Here is a 25535-nt window from a genome sequence, read left to right as displayed (position 1 = left end):
TTGTTTTTTAAGTGAATTGTTAACTGTGAATTTTCAGTTTTCTTTTGTGGTTTTAGGGTCTCTTTAGTGTTGCTGAGCTTCCCAGCACATCCATTCATTTTAAGACTGAATCAGATTGTGTTAGGATGCCTGGGTCGCTGACCCAGGGTTTTGAGTTTATTATATTATTTATCATTTCTAGTCTTTGGTTTCTTTGTTAGAGTTCTGTCTTATGGTTTATGTCTCTGTGTAATCCTTAGTTGCTATATCCCCGTGTCCAGTCAGTGTCTGTGTCTGCCCTGGTCCCACGTCTCTGTTCCCTCTGTTGCAGTGCCTGCGTGTGAGTCTGTCTTTAGTTCAGTCTGTGTTATGTTTCCTGTTTTACTTTGAAAGTCCGTGTCTTATGTTAATGTATCTGGTTTTGCTTCCCCTGTTTTGTTAGGCCTGATTTGCCCCAGCTGTGTTTCCCTCCTGTTACTCATTCCCTGATTGCTCCCTCTGTGTATTTAAGCCCTGTGTTTCTCTGTGTCCGTGTCGTGATCTACCCTTATCTAGCTGTGTAAGTGTATTTTGTATTCCTAGTTTTGTTACCCTTTTGAGTTCAGCATTAAAGCTGTTTTTTGAGTTCACGTCTGTCTCCGGAGTCTGCACTTTGGGTCCTTTTCCTGTCTGCACACAGCCGTTCCATAACAGATTGTTGATTTGGACAGTCCTAAATTTATTTTGATCTCTCTTTTATACTTACTTTTATACTTTATACTCTCTTAAATACTTTATCTTTTTCATTTATCTTGGAATAATGAGGAAACAAGTCCTGTCTGTCCATGAAATGGCTTTAGGTCTGTTATTCAATTACTTTCGAGCATCTGGTAAAAAAAGAAAAATGTAAATCATATGTATATAAATACAATCAGAATGTTAATTTGACTGATCCGTTACTAACCACCAGTATGAAACTAATCCAAGCCTGCGTTTGAGTCAGTCCAGGAGAAAAGTCACATCACAAGGTTCATTACGTTAAAGGTGTCATTTATCACTTTTATAGCAGTAGGTGAATGAATGTTTAATCTGTTTTTAATGTGCGACACCAGATTGTACATCAGGAAAAGACTTAGAGATCCTGAATTAATCAATGAATAAACGACTAAAAACAAAACGGAAAGAAAACACGCTTGGACCTGGAAAGTGCATCCTAGACCAACTAAAATTAATTTTATCGTTTTACATTTTACTCAAAACATGCTGGCAGATTGAGATGACACCTTTGCTTTCCCATTATGATTACTGCTTATGTAGTCATGTTGGAGTCAGATGATTTCCATAGAGAGGCACTTTGCATCAGCAGCACCATGCTCCAGTGCTCTGGGAGAGTTTATAGTCCTGAGAGTTGAACACTGGATGACTGACAGCTGTCCTTCATCACAACAGAAGCCACAGAAATCCTCCTCATCAAAAACATGACTTTGATCTGCGTCCTCATCTGGACTCTCCTCTGCTGCTGCTTCACAGGTAAAGTCCAGAGAATCAAACTCCTCTCCTCTATCAACATCTGTCCCTCTGAAATGAAGCCCACAAAACCATGAAGCTGCTTTATGTTTTTGTCTCTGTATCCTCAGAGTCCAGAGGACAGATCACAGTGACTCAGCCTGGATCAGTGAGCTCTGCTGTGGGAGGATCTGTGAACATCAAGTGTAGGACCAGTCAGGATGTTCATGTTTGGAACAACAATCAGCTTTTAGCCTGGTACCAACAGAGAGATGGAGGAGTTCCTAAATTGCTCATTTACTTTGCTACCACTCGAAAATCAGGGATTCCAGCTCGTTTTACAGGCAGTGGATCAAACTCTGACTTCACTCTGACCATCAGTGGAGTCCAGGCTGAAGATGCAGCAGTTTATTACTGTCAGAGTGCTCATCTTATCAACAGTCAGCGTGTGTTCACACAGTGAAAAACAGTCGTACAAAACCTCCCTCAGTCCGACTGAACAGAAACTGAACTGACTGCTGCAGCTGGAAGATACTGCAGAGACTGATACAGTTCACTGAGGACACACACACACACACACACACACACACACACAGTTAACTTTATTCAAACTTTATTGAACATTTCAAAACCGTTGCTTTTCTCATTGCAGGTTCACAGCATTTGAACCCATTTTAATATTGCATTTTTATCTCATTTACTAAAGACAAAGTGAGAGAACATGTGATATATAACATGTAATCTTCATGACTCTGACATCGATAAAATTTTTATTACATATATTTATTAAAGTTACATACTTTCCTCAGGGATTAATAAACTTGCTGGCATGATCTGAGCTGACCAAAACAAATTCCACCTTCCAAAATGTTCTTAGAACCTTCTCCCAACTTTCTAAAATTGGATTGTAAGAAAGGCAATCAAAAAAATACACATCTTTGTACTCTCTGTTATGGACACAGATCTATAGATCTCTATGAACAGAGCAGTGTGAAAGATGCAAATCGAAGCACTCAGTAAGGTGCAGTGAAATGCTGAACAATTGTACCTCCTCAATAATCATTTATTGTTTGTTACTGCTCACTAAATTATGCAAAAGTGTGTTGCATCCTCGGTGTAACAAGAATGTGTCTCCCCACTCCAACTCCACCCAAGAAAGAGCAAAATCTCTGAGCAAGTGTAAATGCAATGCAGCTGTTTATTGACTTTGGCAGTGAGCTGTGCCAAAATAACAAACAAAAGATCTCTAAAGGTCCCTAATCTTCTCTGCCAAACTAAAAGTAAAAAAAATCCATTTGTTTTCCTAAACTCCTACTGGAAATACAAGGGAACACAGGTTTCAACAGTAAAGGCTCACTGCTATGAGGCTGCTGCAGTGTTCAACATATACCGTCAGAGAAAAGGTTATCTAATTTACAAAAGTATTTACAAGTGTCCCAAAAAAGTTGATTTTCTTTCTTCGGATGTGCCATTTTTAGTTGGAGAAAGGTTTCTTTACTCGTCCAAGTGATGAAACTTTCTCTCACTGAAAACACAACGACCAGAAGAACAGAATTTTGGGGGATTTCCTCACCTGGATGGTTGAGCATGCATTAAGATATTTACAACTATTTAAAAACACCTCAGCCAGCACTCATAACACCAGACACACACATTTACTCGCACTCACTAATGAAGGTTTTGACTCAGGATTTCACACAGAACACTCAAAGCTTCCATCAGAAACACAGGCTGTTTGTTGGGGGTGGAAGACAGGAGAGAGAGGGGAGGTGGCTGTCAGTCATCAGGTGGTCAAGAGCTCCCTGTCTCTGCTCAATACTATGATGACTGAATGATTCTGTCACAACCGTGTGGAGAGAAGAGAGAACGGACTCAAGTGCAGGCACTGATGTGAGTGAGTTTATTTAATGAAAAGACAAAATGCAAACAAAAGGAGAACATGGCGGGACTCAAACTATCAAAACCTAAACTGGGATAAAGTAACAAAAGAACATGAGGAAAGAAGAAAACGTTACAAAAACCTGAACACTGGAAACGAGGAGCCTAGAAGGGAGTAGAAATGATAAAAAATGAACTAAAGACTATATAATAATTCAAAATACAAAATACTGGGTCACTGATGAAGGACCGTGACATTTTAATTGATAAACAGCATCATCAAATCAAATCAAATCAAATCACTTTTATTGTCACGTCACATGTGCAGGTACACTGGTACAGTACATGCGAGTGAAATTCTTGTTTGCGAGCTTCACAAGCAACAGAGTTGTGCAAAAATACAATAACGTAAAACAAGCAAAATATAAGAATGGCGAAATCTGAGTGTAATAAATATATGTACAATATAAGAGTGTATGCATTACTCTTTTGTGCAACCTTAGCAAGATGGCGCCGGGTGTCATGGCACGCCGTCTCTCGGTTCTGCAATATTTATGTTTTGTGTTCTTAGTGGTGTCCCTGCTAGTTTTAAAAACCCACTCTTTGTTGGCGTATGAGCGACAGACGCTGCTTAATATCCGTGACTCACTGCTGAAGCTTCCCAGCGTTAGCGAGCGATGTGGAGGACTCCCGCCGCCTCTGGCGTCGGTACCGGAGGAATTGCATCGCCGTGATCCCCCCTGGAATCCTTCGAAACGAAAGCGCTGGAGAAGTGGACGTATGCGCGGAACGCGCTCTGGGAAGCGTGTTCGGGTCAGAACTCGGATGCGGCGGGTCCTTACCATCGGCGACCCTGGCCGTTTAGGACTTTATTTTGGCCTCAAACAGCGCTGCCTTCTTCCTGTTTACCCGATGTCATCGGAGCGCGCTCACCCGACGCTGCTTTATTGGTCGCCATGCCGACGGGATATGAGGGGAGGTGGAGCAAATATAAACAACCTACAATTACTGCCTGCTACCACGGATGGACAGAGAGTTAAATTAGCTCTCTTAAACGCAAGATCTGTATCAAATAAAACTCATGTTCTTCGGGACTTTTTTGATACTCATAAGCTGGACGTCATGTTCCTAACGGAGACATGGCTGCGCGCTGGTGAAGTGGCACCCTTGCTGGAACTTTGCCCCTCCGATGCCAGCTTCTTCAGCTCCCCCAGGTTGTCTGGGAGGGGAGGCGGGGTAGCCTCTGTCATCAAAGACTGTTTTAAATACAAACAGATACAAAATCCTGGTGTTTTTACCTCATTTGAGTCCCAACTCCTGACTTCAAGCTGTCCCGTGGTTCTAATTATAGTCATCTATCGTCCACCTAAATATAATGACTTGTTTATTTCAGAATTTTCAGACTTCTTGACATGTTTTATCGCTCACTATGAAAGGATTCTTATAGTGGGGGACTTTAATATTCATCTGTGTTGTGAAGATAAACCCCTGGTCAAAGGTTTCTTAAATGTAATTGATTCCTTAAACTTCACACAATTTGTGTCTGGCCCAACACGTAAGGGCCACACCCTAGACCTTGTCTTGGGTTACAGACTGAATGTATCAATGACTGAAAATTGTGTTTTACCTATCTTAGACCACTCAGCAATTTTATTTGATATTTTAATCCCTAAATCTCCAGCTTATGAGAGGGGAAAATTGCCCCTCAGATCATCTCGTTATATTAGCCCCGAAGCATTGCTTGGAGTTAAATTACATCTACCTGATGTGTTGGACCCTATTTTTATCAAGGAGTTATGTGTGGACACCTTGACTGCGAACTTTAATAATACACTTCTTGAATTACTGGACTCTGTTGCTCCCGTAAAGAAGTTAAAATGTCAAAAAAGGAACCCTATGCCCTGGTTAAATGAGGAGCTCTTGAACTTGAGAAGAAATTGTAGAAAAGCAGAGCGTCACTGGAGATCTTCCAGACTAGAAGTATTTCTCCAGGCTTGGAAGGACTCATTATCTTCTCTTCAATCAGCAATGTCGACAGCGAAGGCAAATTATTTCTCAAATCTCATCATGAGTCATAAACATAACTCAAAACTCTTATTCAACACAGTGTCGCAACTTACAGAGAGTAAGTCAACTGTCTGCTGTTCTAATTTGATAGCCCATGACTTTCTTACGTTTTTCAGAGACAGGGCTGAAACACTTAGGAATCAGATTACTCCCTCCTCAAGCTGTTCATTTGACTACTCGGCTGCTTTGCCTGCTGGTGCTGATAAACTGTTCTCTGACTTCAAGGTTATTTCTCTGTCTGGATTAACTAAGGTTGTAAAAGCAGCTCGATGTACAACCTGTTCTTTGGATCCTCTACCAGCCTGGGCTATAAAGGAACTGTGGTCAGCATTAGGACCCTACATTCTGTTTCTTTTAAATAGTTCATTGATGACTGGAGTCTTCCCTGAATGTTTTAAATCAGCTGTGGTAGTGCCGATCTTGAAAAAGCCTGGACTGGATGTTGACATGGTTGCAAACTATAGACCCATCTCACATCTGTCTTTTTTATCTAAAGTCTTTGAAAAAGTGGTTTTTAAGCAGCTCACTGAGCATTTGTCAACAAGCAATCTGTTTGAACCATTTCAGTCTGCTTTTAGACCAAATCACTCCACAGAAACAGCTTTAGTAAAAGTGGTAAATGATCTGCTGGTAAATGCAGACAACGATCGCACTTCAGTTTTATTACTGCTGGATCTAAGTGCTGCGTTTGACACTGTGGATCACTGCACTTTATTGGATAGGCTTGAACACTTTATTGGAATTGCAGGAAATGTTTTATCATGGCTGAGATCTTACCTGTCTGGGAGGTCTCAGACTGTTAGTTTTAAAAACAATCTCTCCGAGACCTGTGCAGTGAGGCACGGGGTCCCTCAGGGCTCTGTACTTGGACCGTTGCTGTTTTCTATGTACCTGCTGCCTCTTGGTGTTCTTTTACGTTCTTTTAATGTAACCTTTCATTGTTACACTGACGACCTGCAGCTTTATGTTCCTTTAACCATTGGAAATTGTGCTGAAGTTTCTAAACTAGAATCTTGTCTATCTGCAATTAAGGGCTGGTTATCGGATAATTTCTTGCTCCTAAATACTGATAAAACAGAGTTGATGGTCATTGGGCCACACAAATTTCAGCACTTGTCCCAAAATTTCATCTTGAGAATTGATGACAGTGTCATAAATTGCAGGGACAAGGTTAAAAACTTGGGCGTGTGGTTCGACATGGTGCTCTCTTTCGAGTCTCATGTAAAAGAGATAACAAAGACCGCCTTTTATCATTTGAGGAACATAGCCAGAATCAGACAAGTTTTGTCAAGCGACACTGCAGAGGTTCTTATCCATGCATTTGTGTCTTCACGTATTGATTATTGTAACGCTCTTCTTTCTGGGCTACCAAAGAAAAGTTTTAAAGGTCTACAGATGGTGCAAAATGCAGCTGCTCGCATCTTAACAAGGACTGGGAAATTTGAGCACATTAGCCCTGTACTGAACTTTCTGCATTGGCTACCTTGTCAGGCTCGAGCAGATTTTAAGGTCCTGCTGCTCACCTACAAGGCTTTAAACGGATTGGCACCTACATACCTCTCCGACCTTTTACATCTTTATGTTCCATCCCGTGCTCTCCGATCTCAGGACTCTGGCCTTCTAAAAGTTCCTAGAGCCAGAAAAAAGACAATTGGAGAGCGTGCTTTTTCTTTTCGTGCCCGTTTCTGTGGAACAACCTCCCTCAAGATATTCGGCAGGCATGCTCTGTGGAGGTTTTAAAACTAAGCTGAAGACACATTTGTTCACCCTATCTTACATGTCTTAATTCTATTGCTTTTAGTTTTTAAATTTTTACTGTTTTTAACTTGTATTGTGTCTTTTACCTGTATTGCTATGTATCGCTTTTATTTTACTTATCTTTTGTTTTAAATAGTTGTACAGCACTTTGTTTGAAAGCGCTTTATAAATAAAGTTATTATTATTATTATTATTATTATTATTATTATTATTATTACTGGATGTGTATACTAAATATGTTTTTGTTTTTGTGTTTTTTTTACGTGTGTGTGTGTGTGTGTGTGTGTATACATATTTTACAAATTAAATAGAGTAAACAATAAAATAAAATATATAAAATATACAGAGGTTGGTAGTTGGATATTGTGCAAAACAAGTGGCATTAATGTACAGTGTGGAGTGCATAATGTTGAAGTTCCAGTAGTGAGGGTGAGGTGTCTATGAAGTGTTCAGCAGTCTGATGGCCTGATGGAAAAAGCTGTCTCTCAGTCTGCTGGTTCGGGACCGGATGCTGCAGAACCTCCTTCCTGATGGAAGTAGTCTGAACAGTTTATGGCTGGGGTGACTGGAGTCCTTGATGATCCTCCCTGCTTTCCTCAGGCACCGCTTCCTGTAGATGTCCTGGAGGGAGGGAAGCTCACCTCCAATTATTCTTTCAGCACACCGCACCACTCTCTGGAGAGCTTTGTGGTTGTAAGCGGTGCTGTTGCCATACCAGGTGGTGATGCATCCAGTGAGGATGCTCTCAATGGCACAGCAATAGAAGGTCCTGAGGATGCGGGGGCTCATGCCGACTCTTTTCACTCTCCTGAGAAAGAAGAGGCGCTGCTGCGCCTTCTTCACTGTTTTGTTTGTGTGTACCAACCACGTGAGATCCTCGGCCAGATGTACACCAAGGAAGCGGAAGCTGCTCACTCTCTCCACAGCAGCGCCGTTGATGGTGATGGGGGTGTGTACTTCTCTGCACCTCCGGAAGTCCACTATCAACTCCTTTGTCTTTGCGACGTTGAGGGTGAGATGGTTGTCTTGACACCAGTGGGTCAGGGCGCTGACCTCCTCCCTGCAGGCCGTCTCATCACCGTTGGTGATAAGACCCACCACTGTAGTGTCATCCGCAAACTTCACAATGATGTTGGAGTTTCTAGTGGCCGTGCAGTCGTAGGTGTAGAGTGAGTACAGGAGAGGGCTCAGTACACACCCCTGTGGAGCACCAGTGTTCAGTGTGATGGGGGATGAGGTGATGCTGCCCAGTCTGACTACTTGGCGTCTGTCAGTCAGGAAGTTAAGGATCCAGCTGCAGAGGGAGCTGCTCAGTCCTAGATCCTGCAGTTTCCTGTCCAGCTTCGAGGGAACGATGGTGTTGAATGCTGAGCTGTAATCTACAAACAGCATTCTCACATACGTGTCTCTCTTCTCCAGGTGTGACAGGGCAGTATGCAGTGTCAATCCAATCCAATCCATCATCAGATCAATCCAAGATCATTTCCATAGAGAGCCACTAAGCCACACAATACCTCCTCATCAAAAACATGACTTTGACCTGCGTCCTCATCTGGACTCTCCTCTGCTGCTGCTTCACAGGTAAAGTCCATTGATTCTAATAGTGCCAAAGATGGTGATCTGCCAGATCTGAACCCATACTGACTCTTGGTGAGTATGTTAGTGATGACATCACCTGGTATCTTCAGAAACCTGCAGAAGCTCCTAAACTGCAGATTGATGATGCTACCACCTGCAAATCTACAGTTTGTGATTATTTAAGTGGGAGTCAGTCTGGAACTGACTTCACTTTGACCATCAGTGAAGTTCAACCTAAAAGTGCAGGAGTTTATTACTGTCAGCAGGAGTACAGCCGTCTGTTCACATGTGAGGAACACTGTGAGAAAACACTTTTGGTTATTTAAACTTTTGTCTTTTACACTCTAAGAAAAAGTCCTAATATAAAAGTATTTTACTGTGCATTTTACAGTTTTGTTCTGTTCTTCTAGAATATCATTAAATTTACATAAATAGACTTTCACATTTCAAATGTAAATTAACGTAAAATCACTGTAATGTAATAAAACATAATTTTCTTGTTTTTTAAATGTATCTGTCTGTACATATGCATATTTAGATTGTTAAAATACATTCACAAATGTATCATGATTTCACAAATATCTGTCCGTTATTTGAAAGATTGAACTGTTAAATTCAAATGTAATGCTATGGAAAAATATATGAAATGAGTCTTATAAACTTTTTTTAACATCAAATAATTATTACTATTACTGCTATTTAGGGCGATCGTGGCTCAAGAGTTGGGAGTTCGCCTTGTAATCAGAAGGTTGCCGGTTTGAGCCCTGGCTTGAACACTCTTGGTTGTTGTGTCCTTGGGCAAGACTCTTCGCCTACTGGCGATGGCCAGAGGGGCCGATCGTGCGATATGGCAGCCTCGCCTCTGTCAGTCTGTCCCAGGGCATGCAATCCATTATTATTTAAACTAACTGTATATTTCTGTACATTTACATATTATGATTCATATTGCCACATTCATTGACCTTGTTTATAGGTAGGATTTCATTCTTTAATCACATTAAAATGTTCCTAATTTAATGTTTAAAAGCACTTGAAAAAGGCAAAATCCCATGTAAAATTTGGGCAACAAACTGTATTGTCATTACTGAAAATAACCGTATTTTTATGATAAAGTTATTTTATTTTATTTTATGGTATTATTTTGGCGCCCCAGCTGCTGGAATATTACCGTTTTTCTAGGATTTTTCTTTTAACAGTGTAGGAACGACAAATGAAAAATGATCAAATGTCTGAATTTTAATAATTTATTTTTCTTTTCAGAAGTGTGACCTTGTGTTAAGATGGACACTACGGATAATATTCATTACAGCTGATCAATTACTATTGACATTAATAAATAAATAAGCCATTCGGTTACACACTGAATGACTGACAGCTGATCATTCAGTTTTCATATTTAGTCACCTATATAATTTCATAAATTGGCCGTTGGGCCAACAAATTTATATGAAAAAAAAAGCATCAAATCAAAGTAATAAAAAAAATTTATGATGTCACACTTTCTATTTCAATCTGTGATCTTATCTGACAGGGTTCTGGAGAGGCTGGAGCTTTACCCACCTGTCATAGGGTCAAGGGCAGGTTACACATTAACTTCATCATCCATATGGAAATTGCAAATTAAATTTTGAGTGATTTTAAATATTGATTAATAGGAAACTAAGCAAAAAAAGAAAAGACATCATTAATTCAGACAAAAATTTCAGAGAGAAAAAGCACGAAGGATTTCATTGTGTCAGTCAGATGATTTCCATAGAGAGGCACTTTGCATCAGCAGCACCATGCTCCAGTGCTCTGGGAGAGTTTATAGTCCTGAGAGTTGAACACTGGATGACTGACAGCTGTCCTTCATCACAACAGAAGCCACAGAAATCCTCCTCATCAAAAACATGACTTTGATCTGCGTCCTCATCTGGACTCTCCTCTGCTGCTGCTTCACAGGTAAAGTCCAGAGAATCAAACTCCTCTCCTCTATCAACATCTGTCCCTCTGAAATGAAGCCCACAAAACCATGAAGCTGCTTTATGTTTTTGTCTCTGTATCCTCAGAGTCCAGAGGACAGATCACAGTGACTCAGCCTGGAGCAGTGAGCTCTGCTGTGGGAGGAACTGTCAGCATCAAGTGTAGGACCAGTCAGGATGTTTATAACAACAACCTTATCTTCTGGTTCCAAAAGAAAGATGGTGGAGTTCCTAAACCTTTAATAAAGTTTGCTAATGAGCGATTATCAGGGATTCCAGCTCGTTTTACAGGCAGTGGATCAAACTCTGACTTCACTCTGACCATCAGTGGAGTCCAGGCTGAAGATGCAGCAGTTTATTACTGTATGTGTTGGCATTATCCTAACAGTCTGTGGGTGAGCACACAGTGAAAAACAGTCGTACAAAAACCTCCCTCAGTCAGACTGAAGAGAAACTGAACTGACTGCTGCAGCTGGAAGATACTGCAGAGACTGATACAGTTCACTGAGGACACACACACACACACACACACACACACACACACACACACACACACAGACACAGCGATAGAGTGAAACTGTAATTGATGGTACTCCAGTCAAATGAGCCTATATCCAAAAAAACAAAGGAAATTTAATAATGCATCATAATGAAAAATAATATTTTTTAATGACTGAAAAGAAAACATTACATCACTCAAATGTAATGTTATAATTAAGTCTTCAAAGTCACCGAGTCACTGTAAAACATCTCTTTGACAGTAACAAATTCAGATTCCAATGAAAACTTGAAGTTAGAATTAGAAAAATAATTACATTTCCACTTGTTTTTTTTTTGTTTTTTTTGTCTGTCCCATTTGGTTCTTTAGCCGTCAGAATTGTTGTCTGAAGACCAACAAGGATACCAAATGGATTTATTCTGCCAAATGGATCATCATGGCATTGCCGTATTGGTCCATTTGATCAAACTTTGTTGTTATTATTTATTTTATTTTCAGTTGTTACAGATGGGACAGACATGACTGGGGGATAGGAAAGGGAGAAAAAAAGAGAGGAAGGAAAAGAAAAACAGAAGGAAAAGAGACAGTGAGAAAGGGCACTTACAAAGACAAAGAAAAAAAAAAAAATCTCCTGGATCACCTGTTGAGAGAAAAGAAGAAGACAAGCAAAAAAAAAAAAAAAACAAAACAAAACAAAGCAACATACTAAACACAACACCATCACGTTAATCTAGCTAAGTGTGAACATCAGTAAATACTAAATATTGAATGTTATTGTGCAGCACGCAGGACAGACAGCGCACAATGTGCTTTGAAGTAGCAGCTAAGAAAGGTGTAGTTTATGTCTACGAACAGTGAACACCCGTGTGCACACCTGTGTGGATCAACGCTTGTATACAAAAGGTTTCCCCATGTAACGGTCTGCTAGAGGGTGTGGAGGGCCATAGCCCCATCCCCAGGGCATGAAGCAGGCATGGAGGAGATCCAGGCTCCAGACATCCAGAGGCCCCAGAGTGCGAGAGCCCAAGGAGTACCACCGGAGGGCATCCGTGCCACCTTCCTGGGAAGGGCTGAGGAGATCCCCAGACGAGGGGTCACCCAGTAGCCACGGAGCAGAAGCCAGAGGGGCTGCACTGGCGTGCCCGCCGGCTCTGCCGGCAGCCAGCTGTGCCAGAGTGAACCAAGTTGCAGGCCCGAGGCCGGAGGCCCGAGGCCCCTTTGCCCGGAAGAGGCCTGACCGAGCGACAGGCACCAGGCCCCGCCAAGTAGCCACCGGGAGTGAGCTGGTGCATACCTGAGCGCCCAGCCCGGACACCAAGAACCACCAATGCACCAACCCCTGAGGGCATCAGTTACCAGCAGGGAGTGTGGTGAGGGGAGATGAGCCTCCACACTTGGAGGGCCTGGGAGTACCCAGGAGGTGGAGTCTAAGACCCGACCTGACATATAGACACAGACAAACAGGCACACACAGACATAAACATGCTTTCCCACCCTCATGCACACATATACAAACACTCAGCACTCACCCAACGTAGGGACAGACATACATAGACATGTACACACAATCATACTTCCCAAACATACTCTATGCCCCGGGTCCAGGTACCCTCGCCCCAGAGGGGAAACGCAGCACCAGACCCAAGAGATGTGACCCTTTCCCCGGGGTGGAGGCAAGCAGACTGCCCCAGGCTCCGCAGCAGCAGGGAGGCCAATCGGACAGCCAACACCTCCTCCCAGCCCCCCGCCCGATGGCTAGTAGAGAACGGGGTGTGTGAAGACCCCATACCTCCCTCCTCCCGCTCATGTGTAGTGTTGCTGCGTGTTGTTCTAAAGTGCATTTAAAACAAGGGAGGGCATGGTGCTGCTGCCAGAGAGCAGCAGGTGTTAGCATGGCCCCTCCCGAGAACCCTCAATGTCTACATGGATTTAAAATTGAGCACCGGCGCCAGAGGTAGGGTTGAATACACAGACCGTCCTCTGGGCGCCCGTTAACGTGGTCACCCTCAAGGCCCTATATATATATATGTGTGTGTGTGTGAGAGTGTGAATAATGTGGATGTCTAAGTTGCGAAATAAAATTGAGGCACAGGTGGCCAGAAGGGGACAGAGTGGGGGGAATGCCTCCCCTGCACCCTGGTGACACACCAGCACCCCAAGGCCCTACCTGTGTGGGTGGGTGTGGTGGAGCGGGAAGAGGGAGGCAGCCGGGGATGGGGAGGAAAAGAAGGGAGGGGCAAGATGCCCCCTCCTTAGGGCCAGCTCCCCCGCTGACTCCAGTAGGCACCCCCGTCCTCTAGCACCCACCAAGGCAAGGGGGCCCAATTTCCACTTCTGCCTTTTTTTCACTGTTAAATTCTAGCTTCGAGGATAACTTTGTCTTAAACTGGAATATTGAATCATCCTATAATATGAAACTAAATTGTCCTTGTGTTTAAATAGTCTTGACAAGCACTGGACATCTTCAAAACCTAGTGCTGATTACAGCCGGCCTGGACTAGAGACAAAAACATAACTGAACATCCCATCACATCAATAGTGAACATGACAAAATAGCCACATTACAACTACTTGTCTATGTTACACCTGACAAACTATCAGTGTTAATATTCAGGGAGAAAAAAAACACAGTACAAAGCAAAACTGTGAAATCCTTCACCTTCACCAGTGGTGTGGTTAAATCATAAACTTAATTCAATAATAGAGTTTTCCATCTGGACTAAGTAAGTTTCCTCTCAGGATGTTAGGCTGACCGTAAACATGTTCTCTTGTCTTTTTCTTTTGAATCTGTGTTTTGTTGAATGTTCTTAATTAAGGTAAGGCACACTTTCCTGATGTTACCAACTTCCGTCACAAGGTGGCAGCATCGCAAAGAACAGCAGTTACTACTTCCAGATTTCACCAAGTCCATCTTTGTCTATGGTTTTATCTCATGTTTGTTTTACGTTGGGATCACATTTGGTCTGTACTGAGCTGGAGATGCATGAAGGACGTTGATGTGAAACTGCTTTAAGTTCTTGCTGTTGATGTTAGTGATCGGTGCCTGCCACTCAGGCTAGACACCACCACGTCCGTACATGTGTAACAAGACGCAGAATCTGCAGTCTCCAGTGCATCCAAAGTAGGCTTGTGAAACTGCTGTGAAATCCAGATGATCGAATTATCAAAACAATGATAATCAACTCGGATTTGTTCTTCTACTTTGAAACAGCATTAGACTAAATACATAAAGAAATCACTACAGTAGAAGCTGTTGTGGAACCTTCAATCAAATCATGTTTTAAACAGATGAAAAAGTTTTTTGTTGAAATATGGAGGTTTGTTCAGTTTTGCTTAAATGGGTAAAATGCTTTGTAAATAACATTTGTTTGGTGACTCATTTTCAGCCAAAGTGTCTTTTTTGTTTCTTTTTTTGTAAACAGTAGAAAGGAGTTTCAAAATGCCACTTATATTACTTATTTACTTATATCCCTTATTGTTAACTTGTTATTTTCTGTTATATCGCGAGAGTACTGTTACCCGCGGTGAGTTGTTATTATTGTGTATGAGCGGTAAAACATGGCGTAAGGAATAAAGCGCTTGGAGTGAGACTACTACGTCGTGTCTTTTGACTTTACATTTGTAGCAGAGGATGGTTACCAATTATAAAGTACCACAGCTTGATGAAGCCAGGCCATATGAGTGCTGGAAGATTGAAGTTACTATTTGGAGACGAGTTACGGAGCTGGATAAAAGAAGCAGGCACTCATGGTGGCGCTGGGGCTCGAGGGAGAGCCAGAAAGAGCCATGGAGATACCAGCGAAGATTTGAACAAAGATGACGGTATGGAAACACTACTTGCAAAACTGGACGCGGTGTTTCAGAGAGAAGAAAAAGACCGCACGTATGAAGCTTACTGGTGTTTTGACTCCATTGCAAAGGACCACAGCGTGTCCATGGCAGACTACATTATAGACTTTGAACAGCATTATAACTGCGTGAAAAAGTACAACATGACGCTGAATGACGCTGTGTTAGCATTTATAGTGGCTTGCAAAAGTATTCGGCCCCCCTTGAACTTTTCCACATTTTGTCACATTACAGCCACAAACATGAATCAGTTTTATTGGAAATCCACATGAAAGACCAATACAAAGTGGTGTACACGTGAGAAGTGGAGCAAAAATCATACACGATTCCAAACATTTTTTACAAATGAATAACTGCAAAGTGGGGTGTGCGTAATTATTCAGCCCCCTCAGTCAATACTTTGTAGAACCACCTTTTGCTGCAGTTACAGCTGCCAGTCTTTTAGGGTATGTCTCTACCAGCTTTGCACATCTACAGACTGAAATTCTTGCCCATTCTTCTTTGCAAAACAGCTCCAGCTCAGTCAGATTAGATGGACAGCATTTGTGAACAGCAGTTTTCAGATCTTGCCACAGATTCTCGATTGGATTTAGATCTGGACTTTGACTGGGCCATTCTAACACATGGATATGTTTTGTTTTAAACCATTCCATTGTTGCCCTGGCTTTATGTTTAGGGTCGTTATCCTGCTGGAAGGTGAACCTCCGCCGTAGTCTCAAGTGTTTTGCACACTTTAAGAGGTTTTCTTCCAAGATTGCCCTGTATTTGGCTCCATCCATCTTCCCATCAACTCTGACCAGCTTCCCTGTCCCTGCTGAAGAGAAGCACCCCCAGAGCATGATGCTGCCTCCACCATATTTGACAGTGGGGATGGTGTGTTCAGAGTGATGTGCAGTGTTAGTTTTCCACCACACATAGCGTTTTGCATTTTGGCCAGAAAGTTCCATTTTGGTCTCATCTGACCAGAGCACCTTCTTCCACATGTTTGCTGTGTCCCCCACATGGCTTGTGGCAAACTGCAAACGGGACTTCTTATGGTTTTCTGTTAACAATGGCTTTCTTCTTGCCACTCTTCCATAAAGGCCAACTTTGTGCAGTGCACGACTAATAGTTGTCCTATGGACAGATTCCCCCACCTGAGCTGTAGATCTCTGCAGCTCGTCCAGAGTCACCATGGGCCTCTTGGCTGCATTTCTGATCAGCGCTCTCCTTGTTCGACCTGTGAGTTTAGGTGGACGGCCTTGTCTTGGCAGATTTACAGTTGTGCCATACTCCTTCCATTTCTGAATGATGGCTTGAACAGTGCTCCGTGGGATGTTCAAGGCTTGGGAAATCTTTTTGTAGCCTAAGCCTGCTTTAAATTTCTCAATAACTTTATCCCTGACCTGTCTGGTGTGTTCTTTGGACTTCATGGTGTTGTTGCTCCCAATATTCTCTTAGACAACCTCTGAGGCCGTCACAGAGCAGCTGTGGAGCTGTTTTGCAAAGAAGAATGGGCAAGGATTTCAGTCTGTAGATGTGCAAAGCTGGTAGAGACATACCCTAAAAGACTGGCAGCTGTAATTGCAGCAAAAGGTGGTTCTACAAAGTATTGACTTGGGGGGCTGAATAATTACGCACACCCCACTTTTCAGTTATTTATTTGTAAAAAATGTTTGGAATCATGTATGATTTTCGTTCCACTTCTCACGTGTACACCACTTTGTATTGGTCCTTTACGTGGAATTCCAATAAAATTGATTCATGTTTGTGGCCGTAATGTGACAAAATGTGGAAAAGTTCAAGGGGGCCGAATACTTTTGGAAGCCACTGTAAGCTTCTACATACAGCTTGTCTTGATGAGAAAAGTCGACAGCTTGCACTGACAGCGTGCATGGACTTAACGTTTGCACCTATGATGTCTACACTGAAACGGATTTTCGGAGGGAAAGTAGCCGGAGTTTTCAGCAGAATTCAACTGGACCAAGATGCAGTTTTCCTTACGGAGCAAAAAGGTCCCAAATACAAACGAAACAACGGTACTACGTTGCGGAGTGGACAGCGACAACCACTACAAGGTACCAACCCACTTGACAAGTTTGGCAAGCGAACAAGATGTGCTAATTGTCAGAGCAATTACCATTGGGCTAAAGACTGTCCTCATCGTAATTCAATTCAATTCAATTCAATTTTATTTATATAGCGCCAAATCACAACAAAAGTCGCCTCAAGGCGCTTTATATTGTACAGTAGATAGCACAATAATAAATACAGAGAAAAACCCAACAATCATATGACCCCCTATGAGCAAGCACTTTGGCGACAGTGGGAAGGAAAAACTCCCTTTTAACAGGAAGAAACCTCCGGCAGAACCAGGCTCAGGGAGGGGCGGCCATCTGCTGCGACCGGTTGGGGTGAAAGAAGGAAAACAGGATGAAAGACATGCTGTGGAATGGTGACCAAGTAATGCTAACTGAAGATGGAAAAGTGGAGGAGTGTAACATTACTTTGTACACTAAAAACGCAATGAAAGACTCTGAAATTTTCTTGACTGAAGCACTGGGATCAGCCATTATTGATACTGCATGTGCACGTACAGTTTGCGGTCAGAAGTGGCTAGATAGTTACATGAGTGACCTCAGCCAAGGCCAAGTAAACAAGTTGTGGCAATCAGAAACCCCTAGCTCCAGACCATTTTGCTTTGGTGATGGTACTGTAGTATATTCCAGCAGAAAAGTGAAACTTCCAGCCAAAATTGGACAAACGAAATGTGACGTTGAAAGTGAAGTAGTTCCTGTTGACATTCCACTACTACTGAGCAAAACGTCTCTCAAGAAAGCAGGGACTGTTCTAGACATGGAGAATGACAGTGTTGTCATGTTCAAGCAGCCTGTTCCCCTAGAGCTCACTAGTTCGGGACCCTATTGTGTGGATATTAGAGAAGAAAATACTACAGAAAGCTGCAATGAAAATGAAGTTCTCATGGTAACTGCTGAAATGTCTACAAAAGAGAAACAGAAAGTTCTTGTGAAGCTTCAGAAGCAGTTTGGCCATGCATCTGCAGAGAGGTTATTGAGGCTCATCCAAAGCTCAGGCAATATAGACCAACAATGTGCAGTTATTCTACAAGAGATAGTTCGTGACTGTGACATTTGTCAGAGATATTGCAAAACCAAGCAGAGACCTGCTGTTGGTCTACCCCTGGCTTCTGAGTATAATGAGACGGTAGCGATGGATCTACATGAGCTGGAGCCCAACGTGTGGTACCTTCACATTATTGACCACTTCACACACTTCAGCGCCGGCAGCATCGTAAAGACAAAGAAAGCTGCAGAGATCGTCAACTCCTTCATTCACACCTGGATAAGCATTCAAGGTGCTCCCAGATCGCTCTACACGGATAACGGCGGAGAGTTCAACAACACGGAGATTTGGGACATGGCTGAAAACTTCAACATTGAGGTAAAGACAACAGCGGGTATAATCCTGGAGCAACGGACTACTGGAGAGACATAACATAACACTTACAGAAATCCTCCTCCTAAGGTAAAAAGGAACGAGGATATGACTGGCACACTGCGTTAGACTGGGCCCTTATGGCCAAAAACAGTATGCTTAATGTACATGGTTATAGTCCACATCAACTTGTGTTTGGCCAAAATCCCAACCCTCCTTCTGTGTTGATGGATAAGCCACCTGCCTTAGAGGGCACAACTGTAAGTGCAAGAGTAGCTGAACATATATCAGCATTACATGCTTCCAGGAAAGCATTTACTGAGGCAAAGTGTTCAGAAAGGATCAGGAGAGCACTACGCAAGCAACTTAGGCCTACAGATGACAAATATGAGGCAGGAGATAAAGTATACTGCAAACGAGTCGACTGTACAGAGTGGAAGGGTCCAGGTGTAGTTATTGGGCAGGATGGAGCTGTTGTATTTGTGGGACATGGGGGGGGGGGACTCTTGTAAGAGTGCACCAGTCAAGGTTGAGTAAAGTGGATGCACAGAGTGGAGATAAACAAATACCACACAGTACTACTGATGATGACACTGACAACAAAGACCAGTGTTGGGCAAGTTACTTTCAAATAGTAATTCAATTATAGTTACTAGTTACTTCTTCAAAAAAGTAACTGAGTTAGTAACTGAGTTACAATATTCTAAAAGTAATTAATTACTTGGAAAAGTAACTATTAGTTACTTAAAAAAAAAAAAAAAAGAACGTTTAACCCTCTGGCGTCCAGGGTATAATTGGCCATTTTTTACTACTCTTGATTTTCTCTCCACATTTTACCTTTAAAAACTATTTGCTTTGCCTTGTTTGGTATCATTCTTTTAGCGCAACCTCACGTGCCTGAATTTACAGTTATGTTCTCATTTTGTCATACTGTATAACCAGAATTGATCTAAAATCAGACAAAAACATAAAATCAGAGTAGAAAAAGTTATATTTTTACTGTAACAACCATAAACATGTTTAATGAATCATATTTTATAACTTCAAATGCAAATATTAATTGTCAATTTTAAAATCCTATGCACAAGTTTTGCAAACAACAAAGTTATTTGCATCCATTTACCTTTACCCTTTTTTAAATAACCATTTCAAACTATTTACAGAACAATCAGCTGTTCTTCAATAAGATGCCACACAAATTATTTGTGCCACTCCAAAAAATCATTTCTGTCCACTATAAAGGAGAACATCACAGCCTGATACCTGCAGGTCTGACAGCAGCAGGTGTATCACTGCTGTTTCTACCTGGAGACAGCAGTCTCCTCATTGTTCTGACACACAACACAAAACTATCCACAACACTACACACTAACTACACAAGACAACACATTAACTACACACTCCAAACATGCTAAACGTCACAAATCTCACATCTCAAAACTCGCTCTCTTTCTCTCTCTCTCTTTCCTGCTCTCTCTCCTCTCTCTCTCTCTCTCCCCTCTTTCTCTCTCTCCTCTCTCTTTCTCTCTCCGTCACTCCTAAAACTTCCCTGTTTTGTTTTGTTTTTTTTTGCTCATAAGCAGAGAGTGCTTGCTAGCGCTAACGTGGCGAAACTATTGAGGAAAAAAACCGCGCGTATATATCGTTTATCATGACTCTGGTTTTACGTGGCCTATCGACACAATTTATAAACTAGCACCTTGTTGCTTTGTCTTTAAGTGGTCATGTGATCGGCTTACCACGACTACTTTATTCTTCCTCAGTCAAACAGCAGCACTCATGCGATTGTTTTGCCTCCTTAGCTCCAGGTGTTGTGCTAGACAGTGATCGTGATTACCGTCCGTGCGGGAGCGCGCAGCTGCTTAAAGCTGTAGCGCCCAGATTACTTACAGCTACTTCCTGCAGCTGATATAAGATGCGGTGAACTGAACACAGCTTCAACTGTTTGTTGAAAAATAGTAACGGACCGCGTTACCTTGTTAGTAACTGTAACGGCGTTGTAACGATAGGAATAGTAATTAGTTAGATTACTCGTTACTGAAAAAAGTAACGCCGTTAGTAACGCCGTTACTTGTAACGCCGTTATTCCCATCACTGACAAAGACACAGTTGAAAATGATGAGACAGAAGCAGCCGATGGTGAAAAGAGTATTAGTGAGGAAGAAGACATCACTATTGACAGAGAAACTAACACTACAGAAAACATGTCTGTCACACACACTGCAAATGAGCTTTCTACAAACACTGATCCTGTCGCCTCTGCAGATGTAAAGTTAAGGGCAGGACAGCTGATCACTTTTACTAACAGAGACAATGGTGTTCAACACACAGCCAGAGTATTAGGCAGAGCTAGACATGTAGTCAAGACTGCCTAAACCAGGGGTGGGCAATTCCAGACCCCGAGGGCCGGTGTCCTGCAGGTTTTAGATCTCACCTTGGGTCAACACACCTGAATCACATGATTAGTTCGTTACCAGGCCTTTGGAGAACAGGACATGTTGAGGAGCTAATTTAGCCATTTAAATCAGCGGTGTTGGTTCAAGGACACATCTAAAACCTGCAGGGACACCGGCCCTCGGGGCCTGGAATTGCCCACCCCTGGCCTAAACCAAGACCAAGACAATACCAAGGCCAAGACCAAGACACACTGATTCAAGACCAAGACAAAGTCTAGACAAGACCGAGACCGAGACAAAAAAGTCTTTAAACTGCAGCCAGATGCTGCTTTGTTTACGAGTATCAGGCATATTTATGTGTTTTTACGATGCACTTGAACAGCCCTCCTCACCGCTGTCTACTGTCTCACTCACTTACTGAGAGGACAGACGCACGCTCCACCTGACTGTCGTGTCTCTCATCCTCTCTGTTTTCACACAATGATATTATCCTATATCCTCGCATGTGATTGGCCACAATATGGAGGGATTGGACCATAGCTGAGCCACTGTGTGAGAGCTGAGCAGCGAAAGGAAATTAAGTGAGGAGCCGGCTCTCGCTCAATGGGAGTCGACTCTTCTGATTCACTACAAAGCACTCGCTTAGCACGGCTCTTAGAGCTGATGCTTTTGCGCATGACACATTATCGAACGTTATGTTGTGTGTCATGGATACTGTTGACTCTAAATCTCCCGACCAATATGTCGATCTGAGACAGCAAGACCAAGACAGCGAGACCAAAACAAGACCGAGACCAAAGTCCGTTGAGACCAAGACAAGACCAAGACCACCTAAAAGTGGTCTCGAGACTGGTTTCGAGACCAAGACCAAGAGAAAGACTCTCCAACATGTGCATCTGAGTCCCTCAGACTGTTGCTAGCTGTGATATGTCAAAACAAGTGGAAAGTGAATTCAATGGACATTAAATCTGCCTTTTTGCAGGCAACGGAACTGTCAAGAGACATTTATCTTCAGCCCCCACGTGAAGCTGGCAAGGACAATGTTCTATGGAAATTAAAAAAGTGTGTGTATGGACTTGCAGATGCTTCACTTTATTGGTACAATAAGGTCAAAGACATTATGCTCAAAACTGGCGGTAAAATATCGCAGGTTGATCCCGCAGTGTTCTGTTGGCAGAATGAACAATCTGAGATTACAGGAGTGCTTGCATGTCACGTTGATGATTTCCTTTGGGCTGGTTCAAGTCACTTTGCAACTCATGTCATTCCTGTACCGAAATCTACCTTCCTTGTGGGCCGTGAAGAACATGACAGCTTTTCTTATGTTGGCATGGACATTTATACAGTTAATGATGTAATAGAGGTGCATCAACAACTTTACATTAACAACCTACAACCAGTTCAGTTACAAGCAGCACGGGCTGTACAGAGGGATGCTTCCTTAAGTGAAACAGAACGGGAGCAACTCAGGTCAAAAATAGGACAGATTTTGTGGGTTGCCAAACAAACGAAGCTTGATGTTATGTTTGACACACACAGCCTGGGATCTAATATCAAAGATACAACTGTGCAGTCCATTCATAACAAAGTTATCCGTAAACCTAAGGCAGAGAAAGTGACTCTTAAGTTTCAGCACTTGGGTAACAGTGAGGATTTGGCATTGGTTGTTTTCAGTGATGCTTCATTTGGCAACCTTCCTGTCAAAGGAAAATTGTACATAATGTGATCAGCTACATGAAATGTGTTCTTTTATGGATCACTAAGCAAACCACATGTCTATGTGACTTTTCACCTAATAACTTTTGACATGAACTTCTGTGATAAACAACTTACAGCTTCCTCTTTCTGTAAGAACATGCAGATTTAGAAAAGGGGAACCTCAGCTCAGAGTTCTTAGAATAACTCCGTTATCTTTGTACACACACAGACACAAGAAAAGTATAAATAAAGCACGCAGACAGTGATGAGACGCAGGTCGTGCATCCATGACTGCCCTCGCGAGTGAAAGACAACTGCAGTGTTTGTGTTTTCTAACTCAGGTGTTTTAGCTGAAGAACTGCGGGATGATTCTTAAGAAATCCCCTGTCACTTCCTGATGGCATTACTCAAGGAGGGGCAATAATCATCCTTATGGGTAAAGGAGGAAAGTTTTGTCCTCTCTTTGACAAAAATCAGGCGTGTGGTCAGAAGTACACTGGCAGGAGAAACTCTTGCCATGTCAGATGGAATAGACAGTGCAGTCTTCCTGGCAACACTTTTTTCTGAACTTACAACTGGTAACACTGGTCTGAATGCTCATCCGTTGATCTGTGTGACTGATTATCATTCCTTGTTTGATGCACTCAAGGCCACTGAGCAGGTTACAGAGAAGAGACTGAGGCTAGAAATGAGCAGCATTAAAGAGCTCATACAAGCCAAGAAAATAAGACAGGTTTGTTGGTCAGATTCCAAATCCCAACTTGCTGATTGTCTGACAAAAAAGGGAGTTTCACCTTTAACCCTTCTAAAAGCACTAGATGAAGGAATCTGGACACTGTGATCCTTTGTTTACTAAGTTTTCCTTGCATTAAAATGCACTATTGTTTATTGTGTGCAGTGAAAGTATGCTTTAAGTAAAGCAAAGCACATTGAAATGTTTCCTGAATGTTCAACAATACTGACAAAGGTTTTTTGTTTTGTTTACATATATATGTATACAAATGTTTAAAAGGGGGGTTTATACTTTTATTTTTAAAAAAGAGAGAGGGAGATTGTTAACTTGTTATTTTCTGCTATATCGTGAGAGTTGTTGTTATTGTGTGTGAGCGGTAAAACATGGCGTAAGGAATAAAGCGCTTGGAGTGAGACTACTACATCGTGTCTTTTGACTTTACATTTGTAGCAGAGGATGGTTAAAAAAAGTTTTATTACTTCACCAAGCTTTCAGTAGTTTGGCCTCTATGTATATCTTTGACATGTCTACAGCCACGTCATCAGATGCAGATCTTTTAAATGTTCCCAGAATTAGAACTAGCTGTGCTGAAGGTGCTTTCAGTTATTGTGGTCGTCTGATTTTCATCCTTGCTGACCTAAATTCAGTTATATCTGTGCATATGTTTAGAAAGTACAACAATTGAAATTCATGATTTTTCAGGTTTATATTTTCAAAGTCAAAGTTCTGTAAAAATATTTTTGAAAAAACATCACTGACAGACAGCAGCATGCACTGGACTGAGTCAACACATTTCCATAGAGAGGCACTTTGCATCAGCAGCACCATGCTCCAGTGCTCTGGGAGAGTTTATAGTCCTGAGAGTTGAACACTGGATGACTGACAGCTGTCCTTCATCACAACAGAAGCCACAGAAATCCTCCTCATCAAAAACATGACTTTGATCTGCGTCCTCATCTGGACTCTCCTCTGCTGCTGCTTCACAGGTAAAGTCCAGAGAATCAAACTCCTCTCCTCTATCAACATCTGTCCCTCTGAAATGAAGCCCACAAAACCATGAAGCTGCTTTATGTTTTTGTCTCTGTATCCTCAGAGTCCAGAGGACAGATCACAGTGACTCAGCCTGGAGCAGTGAGCTCTGCTGTGGGAGGATCTGTCAGCATCAAGTGTAGGACCAGTCAGGATGTTTATGTTCATAGCAACAATCACCGTTTAGCCTGGTACCAACAGGGTGATGGAGACGTTCCCAAACTGCTCATTAAGCGTGCCTATGAGCGAATATCAGGGATTCCAGCTCGTTTTACAGGCAGTGGATCAAACTCTGACTTCACTCTGACCATCAGTGGAGTCCAGGCTGAAGATGCAGCAGTTTATTACTGTCAGAGTTTTCACTATCCTAACAATCAGGATGTGTTCACACAGTGAAAAACAGTCGTACAAAAACCTCCCTCAGTCAGACTGAACAGAAACTGAAGTGACTGCTGCAGCTGGAAGATACTGCAGAGACTGATACAGTTCACTGAGGACACACACACACACACACACACACACACACACACACACACACAAAATAAAGTGATTCATCACAAAGATTGTCTTTAGTAAATGAGATAAAAATAAAAAGTGAGAGAATATGTGATATATAACATGGAATCTTCATGACTTTGACCTCCCTACATGTGTTATAACCAGTGATGTGAATAACGGCGTTACTTTTTTCAGTAACGAGTAATCTAACTAATTACTATTCTTATCGTTACAACGCCGTTACTGTTACTAACAAGAACAAGCGTTACTATTTTTCAACAACCAGATGGTTGAAGCTGTCTTCAGCTTACTGCATCAGTTGTAAGGAAGTAGCTGTCTACGTAAGTAATCTGGGGGCTACATCTTTAAGCAGCCACGCGCGCTCCCGCGGACGACAATCACTTTCTGCCCGATGATCACTTTTTGGCACAACACCTGGAGCTCAGGGGGAAAAACAATCGCATGAGTGCTGCTGTTTGACTGAGGAAGATTAAAGCAGTCGTGGTAAGTAGTGATGTGTCGGTCGCGAACGAAATGGCTCTTAGAGCCGGATCTTTGATGTGAACGATGAGAGCCGGCTCCTTATTGCGAGCCGTGGGGGTTTTTTTTCCTTTCTCTCACCCTCTCTCTCGCTCTTTTTTTCCACTTAACTCCGCACGCGAGCCTTGTGCTTTGCGCTGAGTAAAGGGGGG

The 25535-nt window shown here is 42.3% G+C and overlaps 1 pseudogene and 1 gene segment (V, D, J or C); one reads left to right on the top strand and one right to left on the bottom strand.

The window, feature by feature from the left end:
* Positions 1–25535, bottom strand: part of LOC120435794 — a 281387-nt pseudogene that overhangs the window by 140540 nt on the left and 115312 nt on the right.
* On the top strand, positions 1437–2029 carry LOC120435798. The segment is given in 2 exon segments: positions 1437–1488; positions 1596–2029. Coding segments are annotated over 2 exon segments (384 nt in total).

Source organism: Oreochromis aureus, linkage group 22, assembly GCF_013358895.1.
Source record: "Oreochromis aureus strain Israel breed Guangdong linkage group 22, ZZ_aureus, whole genome shotgun sequence".
In the NCBI taxonomy this organism is placed as follows: domain Eukaryota; kingdom Metazoa; phylum Chordata; class Actinopteri; order Cichliformes; family Cichlidae; genus Oreochromis; species Oreochromis aureus.
Note: the sequence above shows the minus strand (reverse complement) of the source record. Positions and strands in the feature narration are given on the sequence as shown.